This window comes from Alosa sapidissima, chromosome 3 (genome assembly GCF_018492685.1).
Source record: "Alosa sapidissima isolate fAloSap1 chromosome 3, fAloSap1.pri, whole genome shotgun sequence".
NCBI classification, from domain to species: Eukaryota; Metazoa; Chordata; class Actinopteri; order Clupeiformes; family Clupeidae; genus Alosa; species Alosa sapidissima.
The window spans coordinates 37,068,363-37,078,362 of NC_055959.1; the positions used below are offsets into that span (position 1 = coordinate 37,068,363).

General features: G+C 44.2%; 1 protein-coding gene across 1 annotated transcript in view; it reads left to right on the forward strand.

The window, feature by feature from the left end:
• LOC121705298 (ras-related protein Rab-26-like) overlaps positions 1-10,000 on the forward strand; it is a 130,306-nt gene that overhangs the window by 77,827 nt on the left and 42,479 nt on the right. The window contains exon 5 of the mRNA XM_042086202.1: positions 3,683-3,735. Within this exon, the coding sequence (XP_041942136.1) occupies positions 3,683-3,735 (53 nt within the window). The remainder of the gene's footprint in view (positions 1-3,682; positions 3,736-10,000) is intronic.

The following is a 10,000-nucleotide window of genomic DNA, read 5'->3' on the forward strand; positions in this document are numbered from 1 at the left end:
GACCTGAGTGCAGCCTTTGATACCATTTGTCACACCACCCTCCTCAACAGGCTGTCTTCCATTGGCATCACCCACACTCCGTTCAACTGGTTCACATCCTACCTCTCTGGCCGCACTCAGTTCATTCAACTTAAGTCCCTTAAATCCATCCCCTCCTCCGTCACTTCAGGTGTGCCCCAGGGCTCTGTCCTGGGGCCTCTACTCTTCATCATCTACCTCCTTCCCCTCGGCAATATCTTTCGCAAATTCAACATTAATTTCCACTGTTATGCAGATGACACCCAGCTCTACCTCTCCAGCAAACCTTCGTCCACTCTCCCACCCACCTCCCTTACTGATTGCATCTCTGAAATAAAAACCTGGTTCACCCAAAACTTTCCTTAAACTAAACAGTAACAAAACCGAGGTCCTCCTCATTGGTACTAAGTCCACTCTATCCAAAACAGACAGCTTTTCTCTTTCTATTGATAACTCCTCTGTTTCACCCTCCCCTCAGGTTAAGAGTCTGGGTGTCATCCTTGACAGCACACTATCCTTTCAATCCCACATCAATAATATCACTCGGTCTGCTTACTTCCACCTACGTAATATCAATCGCCTCCGCCCCTCCCTAACCCCCCACACTGCTGCCATTCTTGTCCACAGTCTCGTCACTTCCCTTGATTACTGCAACTCTCTCCTTTTCGGCCTCCCCCACAAATCCCTCCATAAACTTCAACTAGTCCAGAATTCAGCTGCCCGCATCATAACTCGAACCCCCTCCATTCACCACATCACTCCCGTCCTCCATCAGCTCCACTGGCTCCCGGTTCAGTTCCGCATCCAATTTAAAGTCCTCCTGTTTACTTTCAAGGCCATTCACAACCTCGTCCCTCCATATTTGTCTGATCTCCTCCATGTTCCCACTCCCTCCCGCTCTCTAAGATCCTCTTCCTCCATGCACCTGTCTGTCCCCACCGCCCGTCTCACCACCATGTGGAGCAGAGCATTCACACCTGTCTGTCCCCACCGCCCGTCTCACCACCATGTGGAGCAGAGCATTCACACCTGTCTGTCCCCACCGCCCGTCTCACCACCATGTGGAGCAGAGCATTCACACCTGTCTGTCCCCACCGCCCGTCTCACCACCATGTGGAGCAGAGCATTCACACCTGTCTGTCCCCACCGCCCGTCTCACCACCATGTGGAGCATTCAGCCGCTCTGCTCTGCTCCCCGTCTCTGGAATTCACTACCACCCCAACATAGAAACATTGATTCATTCCCCCATTTCAAATCACAACTCAAAACACATCTTTTTAAAACTGCTTATTCCATATGATGTTATTTTTGTTTGTTTTGTTTCTGTTTTTGTCTTTTCTTGCTTGTTTTTTTTTTATATTTTATATTTGTATGTACGGTGTCCTTGAGTGCCAAGAAAGGCGCCTTTAAATAAAATGTATTATTATTATTATTATTATTATTATTATAAGAGGTGTGTGTGTGTGTGTGTGTGTGTGATTATTATTAGAGGTCAAGTGTGTGTGTGATTATTAGAAGAGTTCAAGTGTGTGTGTGTGTGTGTGATTATTATAAGAGGTCAAGTGTGTGTGATTATTATAAGAGGTATGTGTGTGTGTGTGTGTGTGTGATTATTATAAGATGTGTGTGTGCGTGATTATAAGAGGTCAAGTGTGTGTGATTATTATACGAGTTGTGTGTGTGATTACTGTATTATAAGAGGTGTGTGTGTGTGTGTGTGTGTGTGTGTGTGTGTGTGTGTGTGTGTGATTATGATTATAAGAGGTCAAGTGTGTGATTATTATAAGAGGTGTGTGTGTGTGTGTGTGTGTGTGTGTGTGTGTGATTATAAGAGGTCAAGTGTGTGATTATTATAAGAGGTGTGTGTGTGTGTGATTATTATAAGAGGTGTGTGTGTGATTATTATAAGAGGTCAAGTTTGTGTGGTTATTATAAGAGGTGTGTGTGTATGTGTGATTATTATAAGAGGTGTGTGTGTGTGTGTGTGTGATTAGATGTACGTACATTTGCGAACATAGCGTTATCAGCGTCATGGACAAACCGCAGATTGCGAACGCTGTCAAACCCATGTTTCCGTCGTATTTATCAAACCAGTGTAAACTGCGCCTTTCTCTGCCTTTCTCCACCCATAAACGCAATTTACGAACATCCACAACTGAATGACAGAGCCTATACAAGTGCAATTGAAGCAATTGAAAAGAATCCAACGTTTAGCAATCATGAAATTGTACCATACATGATAAGATGTCAACAAGCAGGGAGATAATGAAGATCAGTAGTTTTACTCAAACTACTTGTGCACATAGGCTATGTAAGGTCAAATCTAGCAAGTAGGAAAGTGAATGACGTGAAAGTGAAAGTAAGACATTCGAAAGGCCAACGAAAGTTAAGGTCGCTTTTGATAGTACAAATACTTACAAAACTGGTGCTCTAAATAGCGATTATGTTGTCTTTGAAAGCTTCTCTTATTGATGCATTGAACTACAATTTGGACTAACACCTGCTTTTACAAGGCGGAAGTATTTAGGCGCAGAATAGACGTGCGCTTTCAGCAGCAGTCTTTGTACATACCGCAGAATACATAATTAAGCGCTCTTTACTCTTCCCCTCCCATCTTTTTACGCTAAACTCCCACTTTCCCCTGGATCCTCCCATGAATGCATATGCATGACACAAAAAACGCAATTAGCCATGTTCAGCTCCCGCGACAGGCAGTTTGCGCTTTTACATCATTGCGGCCTGTTTGTACATACCTCGCAATGATTTTACACGCACGTTGCGAAACAAATACGCCTGAAGTGGGCGCAAACGCGTTAGTACATCTGGCCCTGTGTGTGTGTGTGATTATTATAAGAGGTGTGTGTGTGTGTGTTTGTGTGTGTGTGTGTGTGTGTGTGTGTGTGTAATTATTATAAGAGGTGTGTATGTGTGTGTGATTATTATAAGAGATGTGTGTGTGTGTGTGTGTGTGTGTGTGTGTGATTATTATAAGAGGTGTGTGTGTGTGTGTGTGTGTGTGTGTGTGTGTGTGTGATTATTATAAGAGGTGTGTGTGTGTGTGTAATTATTATAAGAGGTGTGTGTGTGTGTGTGTTATTATAAGAGGTGTGTATGTGTGTGTGATTATTATAAGAGGTGTGTGTGTGTGATTATTATAAGAGGTGTGTGTGTGTGTGTGTGTGTGTGTGTAATTATTATAAGAGGTGTGTGTGTGTGTGTGATTATTATAAGAGGTGTGTGTGTGTGTGTGTGTGTGTGTGATTATTATAAGAGGTGTGTGTGTGTGTAATTATTATAAGAGGTGTGTGTGTGTGTGTGTGTGTGTGATTATTATAAGAGGTGTGTGTGTGTGTGTGATTATTATAAGAGGTGTGTGTGTGTGTGTGTGTGTAATTATTATAAGAGGTGTGTGTGTGTGTGTGTGTGTGTGATTATTATAAGAGGTGTGTGTGTGTGTGTGATTATTATAAGAGGTGTGTGTGTGTGTGTGTGTGTGTAATTATTATAAGAGGTGTGTGTGTGTGTGTGTGTGTGATTATTATAAGAGGTGTGTGTGTGTGTGTGTGATTATTATAAGAGGTGTGTGTGTGTGTGTGTGTGTGTGTAATTATTATAAGAGGTGTGTGTGTGTGTAATTCTCTCTTTTTCTTCCTGTCTCCTCAGCTCTTTTGCTTCTGTATGATGTCACCAACAAAGCCTCCTTCAGCAACATCCAGGTAGGACGTCTCTTTGTTTAGGCATTTATATGCACCAAGGATGTTCCTCTCCCCCTGTGTTGGTTGGCTGGTTGTTTTGTCAGTGGGGTTGTGCAAATACGACAATCCCCTTTCCAACTAACACTGTAGTGCAGCAGGATACAGCGCCCGCACCATATACCCCACTCACTTCCTGTCAGTCTCTCACTATCCTATCAAAATAAGATACCAAAAAGCCCCCCAAAGTATGTACTGTACTTTAAAGGTGCCCTGCCACACAAAACTGCCCTGCCACACAAAAACTTCCATTTTTTTAACATAATAGGTCCATATGTGTTTGTGCTATGTCGTGAATGTGAAAAACAGCTACCTCCTCCGTCAGCTCTAGCCACTGAAAAGAAATAAGCAGAGAAATTAGGCCAATTGCAAAAGCTCTTCAGATTGACGTGGAATTGATGTGCACATTACTATTCATGAGATCGCCCAGTTGAGACTGTGCTTACAAAATTTGCTTAGCTCTGTGACAGTTTTAGTAGGCCTATGCAAGAATGGCTGAATGTCAACTGACTTGTGCGCTATGCACGAATAGAACTTCAACAATGCATTTTGCCCAAGAACCCAGACTTGAGGATCAAATGGCTTCAGTTTATTTTTTGGAACAATGCTACAGGCTTTGCAAAAAGGTTGCTGTTGAAGCCTGGAGCAGTAGGCTACCATCGCAGCAGTCTATGACCAGTGCCCGTAAGTAAAACGTTATTATCAACTCAAGGAAGTGCTATGTTATACAGGTTTAATGAACCCGCTAGCCTAACAGGTTTTATTTGTGCACATTTGGACAATGCTAGCACTCGCTAGCCAAGCAAAGTCCATGCCATGAAGCTAAAATTAGTTGATAACAGCTACCATCGCGGCAGTCTACAACCAGTACAGTCCATAACTAAAACTGTCAACTCAAGAAAGTCTTATGTTATAGGTTTAATGCACTCGCTAGCCATAGCATGTTTTACTTATGCACATTTGGACAATGCTAGCACTCGCTAGCCAAGCTAGTTAATGCCATGAAGCTAAAATTAGTTGATAACGGCTGTCATGTTATGGACGAAACCTACTAGCTGTTAGCCAATCAGAGTCAAGCAGCTTAGCTCGTTGAATATTAATGAGAACTGGCGCAAATCGAGCTGAGTCTTCATGCAGGCTTTCAATACCACGCTAGAATGGCTTGAAACAACGTAACCAAAGCATGTTTTCCACAAAAAATGTTACAGAGTCCATGGTAGAACTTCAGACATTACCACAAATTAATGAAATACATGTGGCAGGGCATCTTTAATATAAAAGCATAGTTGGCTGGAAGGGTGTAGCAAAGACCAGGGAAGGACACTGGATCTTATGGCTGCCCGGTTGTGTCTCTTAAGAACCTCTGCGTGTTTCATCTGTCTCTTTTCCAAACTAAATCTCACATGTGTAACTTTTGCCTCAGACAATGCTTTTGGAGTGCATCGCACTCACATGGACACCCTACATGAACTTAGTTTCTCTTTAGAGTGCATCGCACTGACATGGGCACCCTACATGAACTTAGTTTCTCTTTAGAGTGCATCGCACTCACATGGACACCCTACATGAACTTAGTTTCTCTTTAGAGTGCATCGCACTGACATGGGCACCCTACATGAACTTAGTTTCTCTTTAGAGTGCATCGCACTGACATGGGCACCCTACATGAACTTTGTTTTTCTTTATTCCACTGCTTGATTGAATTTCCCATTGTCCTACGTAATTTAGAACAACCATTAACCGTATGTTATTTGCACACCTATGAAGTAGATCCATTTTTTTGGCCGTATCACACTTGTATTAATTCGCCGAATTGCAGACGTTCAGAACATAGTAACATTGAGACGGAGGTGGCCTTTAGCTAGATAGATGACAGCAGGCTAGGTAAAATAGCGATGTTTCAAAGCTAAAGTTCATCAGAATCTTGGGATACGCCCGCTTGACAACGGGAGAGATAGAACTAACGACTGGCCTTTGGCCGTAGCAACCATCCATTTAGAACTAGTAACAGCAGTTTGTCCTGCAAGTTGAGAAATGAATTGATATGTGTCAGAAGAAAGTAGTTCTAAAAACAAGACAGTTTTAGCGATTAAAACGTTTAAAGTGTAACAGGAAATGAATACAACGCAAGTGGCAACAGTGGAATAAGTGGGATAATGGACTCCACGGTGGTCTGTTCACAGAAGTTAATGCACTTACAAGGTTTAAACCTCCGCTTCGCGTCGGGTCCGTTTTACAACCTCGACCGTGCATTAACTTCTGTGAACAGACCACCGTGTCGTCCATTATCCCTTACATAGCTACCATTGCACTCACATGGGATCCCTACATTAACTTTTATCTTTATCTTTAGCTAACATTGCCAGACTGGGTGTCTGTTTTTGCTTTTGCTTCCATAGTGAGATACAGCATTAGAACAGACTCTGGGGTCTTGGCTGGGATATTCACTGCACCGCGTGTCATCCTGGTTTCATGTTGTTGTGTTGTGTGTGGCTCTGCTGTGCCGTGTGTTGTTTTGTCCCACTGTGTTTTGACACTGGTGCTGATAGCAGCATTCATTAGCAGTCACTAGCACACACACACACACACACACACACACACACACACACACACACGCATACATACATACACACACACATACACACACTGTGTTTTGACACTGGTGCTGATAGCAGCATTCATTAGCAGTCTCTCAGAGGCCTGTGGGTCAGCGCACGGCCAGAGTGTGGATGACAGGCCTGTGACGAGTGTGTGTCTGTGATGCGTGTCCTCTTTGTCCTGTCCTGTCCTGTCCTGTCCTGTTGAAATGGGCTCTCATCCCCATGATGCACAGTAGGATCAGCACTGCATCTCAATAAGAGCACTACGCACAGCCAGCACAGGACCTGGAAACTAAATGTAACGTTGCTGTCAGTTCCATCACATCCTCTGGAACATGATTCTGAATCCTGTTTAGAGAATGATTTGAGTCGTGTACCTTTACTATGGAAGAGCTGTCATGTGAAAATAAACACATTCACATCACAATGTTCACAGTGACTGTCTAACCCTCTGATAGGTTGATGTGGCCGATAATGACTGTCTGTAGCTGTCTGTAGTCTGTAGTCTGAAAGGTTGCTGTGATGGGCGTTGTGTGTCAGTGAACTGTGAAAGTGACACACACACACACACACACACACACACACACACACCTACAGTATAGTGTTATATGTCCAATTAGTCAGCCTTTTTACTACATATAAGGCATGAAAATGTTTTTGGAAGATCATTGTCATACTTTGGCATAGAACTAAACATAAACATAAACTAACATATTATGTTAGTTATAAAGGTATGTATTGCGTTTGCTGCAGACTGGAGCAGTCAATAGCTGCTTAATCACAGATAGCATGGAGCATGAGGAGAGTACGCGCTCTGTCTTCTCTGAGCCTAAAGACCATTAGTCACACACACACACACACACACACACACACACACACACACCACACACACACACACCACACATACACACACACACACACACACACACACACACACACACACACACACCACACACACACACACACACACACACACACACACACACACCACACACACACACACACACACCACACACACACACACACACACACACACACACACACACACACACACACACACACACCACACACACACACACACACACCACACACACCACACATACACATACACATACACACACACACACCACACACACACACACACACACACACACACACACACACACACACACCACACATACACATACACACACACACACCACACATACATACACACACCACACATACATACACACACACACACACACACACACACACACACACACACACACAAACATAAACACACACACACACATTCATCAGAGATAACACAATGCGAGATGAGGCTAATCTGTATTAGCTGCTCGGTGGAGCGTGGAAAACAGCTCATTTCTCCCGCGCGCTGGAGGGAATCTCTTGATTACCTCGACCCCAGGTAGGCCCTGGCTCTCCGCACCGCACCGCTCCGCTCCGCTCCGCTCCGCTCCGCTCCGCTCCGCTCCGCACCGCTCCGCACCGCACCGCTCCGCACCGCTCCTAAATCAAGTGGAATCGAGCCCTTAAAGCAGCCAGGATGAGCGTAGAGCTGTCATGGCTGCGTGAGTGAATTACTGATCCTCAGGCATCACCAGCCGACGCCTGAGCTCTCCGACACCAGGATGGGTTTAGAGATGTCAGGCCCACCTCTCTGGGGGATTACTGCACTGCACTCACACTCGTAAGCACACACAGCCTACTGACAGTATGGCGATTCACTAAGCACACATAGGGCTCTATCTTGCACTTCAGCGCAATTGACTTTGTATACTCGCGCTTTTGTCTTTCCTATTTTGCAGTCAGCGCATAGTGGAATTTTCCCTCCACAGGTACATGTGCGCCCACGGGGGCGTTTCAGCTAAAAGAGTGGGCGTGTCCCGGCGCAAACGGTCCCTGTTGATATTTTGCAGTTTCAGAAAACAATTCCGCCACAGACCAGGAACCTCCTGGTCTAAAGTCAGTGGCGCAAATTCAGATGCTATTTTACGGGCGCATGCATGGCCACAGGCCTGCAGGAATGAATGCTATGCACACCAATCTACAGACACCTTGTGCACAAATGGAAACATTCAAAGCCTTGATCATATTTGTCCGTTTCCTGGTTTTGTTCGTGCATTAGTCAACTAAAAATTTAGTACCTCTACATGCAATATCTTTACAACAACAACGCCTAATTACGACCTAATAATTTGGACAACTTTATACAGCCCTATAAAGGCTAAAGTTACCTTTAGTTTTGTTCCAATTTACCGTTGTGTATGACTTTAAACATCGTGTGCGCTTTAACACCAGCCTATAAGCATTATTCCAGCTGCTGGGATACTGTGCAGAGTTGGAAAGTTAGGTCAACTTGGAAACTGTTTCTCGTTGTTGAGTTGCCTGTTGGTAAGGTGCAGCCGTGGCTTACACCTGCAGGAGCGCTTGCTTGGGTGCCTGTGTTGCGCAATGCACACATAGCCTACTGACAGAATGGCGATTCACTCATAAGCACACACTCTGTGTGTGTGTGTGTCTGTGTGTGTCTGTGTGTGTGCGTGGTGTGTGTGTGTGTGTGTGTGTGTGTGTGTCTTAGATGGCATTCTCTGGTTAACAAGGAAAACACATACCGGTAGTAGTCAGGGAAAAAATTGATTTGTTTTTATCTTCCGACTGCTTGGACGGAGTTGACTCCAACAGAAGAGAGAGGAGAGGAGAGAAAGGAGGAATCTGTGTGAAGAGAGGAAAGGAGGTGTGTGTGTGAGGAGAGAGGAGGAGGTGTCTGTGTGAGGGGAGGAAAGGAGGTGTGTGTGTGAGGAGTGGAAAGAAGATGTGTGTGTGTGAGGAGTGGAAAGAAGATGTGTGTGTGAATTGCTGGATGCATGGAAGAGCTCATGGCAGCAATGAAACCATAAAATAGCCTGAGGGGTCAGAGAGAAAGAAAGAGAGAGAGAGAGAGAGAGATGAGAAATGAAAACCCTCAGTGTTCCTGTCAGAAAAAAGGGGGGGTGGAGGGGGGGGGGGTTAAAGAGAAGTCAAGATAAATGAACTTGGTTAGGGCATGCTGCAGTCAGTGACATTAATAGGCCATTGAGGCCGTTTAGTTTTATATTGCTAGCCATTGGCACTCACACTCCTCTCATACCACATACAGCAACATTAAATATGGATTAAGGAAGCATTTGGCAAGTTCATATTTTCACATGCATCATATACACCACCTTCGGGCTATGAGATACCAATTCTGCTGCTCTACAAATCTACTGGATGTGTGGTGTGTGTGTGTGTGTGTGTGTGTGTGTGAGAGAGAGAGAGAGAGAGAGACTCCATACATAAGTTTCAGCTTATTTCTGTGACTATGCAGTACATCATCTTAATCCATTAAATAATGCAATGGCAGTTGTCTTCTCGCAAGCACTCAATAAAATCTTAGTCTAAGACTGACTCTCATAATTGTTGCAAACGCCAGGCATATCATACATACTGTCATAAGGTCTTAGCCGCTGACATTTAATGGAATGACGTTTGATGATTCCATCATCAATAATTGCCATGTTGGCTCTCATCCTACTATGTCACTATGACAGTTCTGACATTCTATAAAGAGACTGCCTTGGACACCCCATGACAGCTACCAT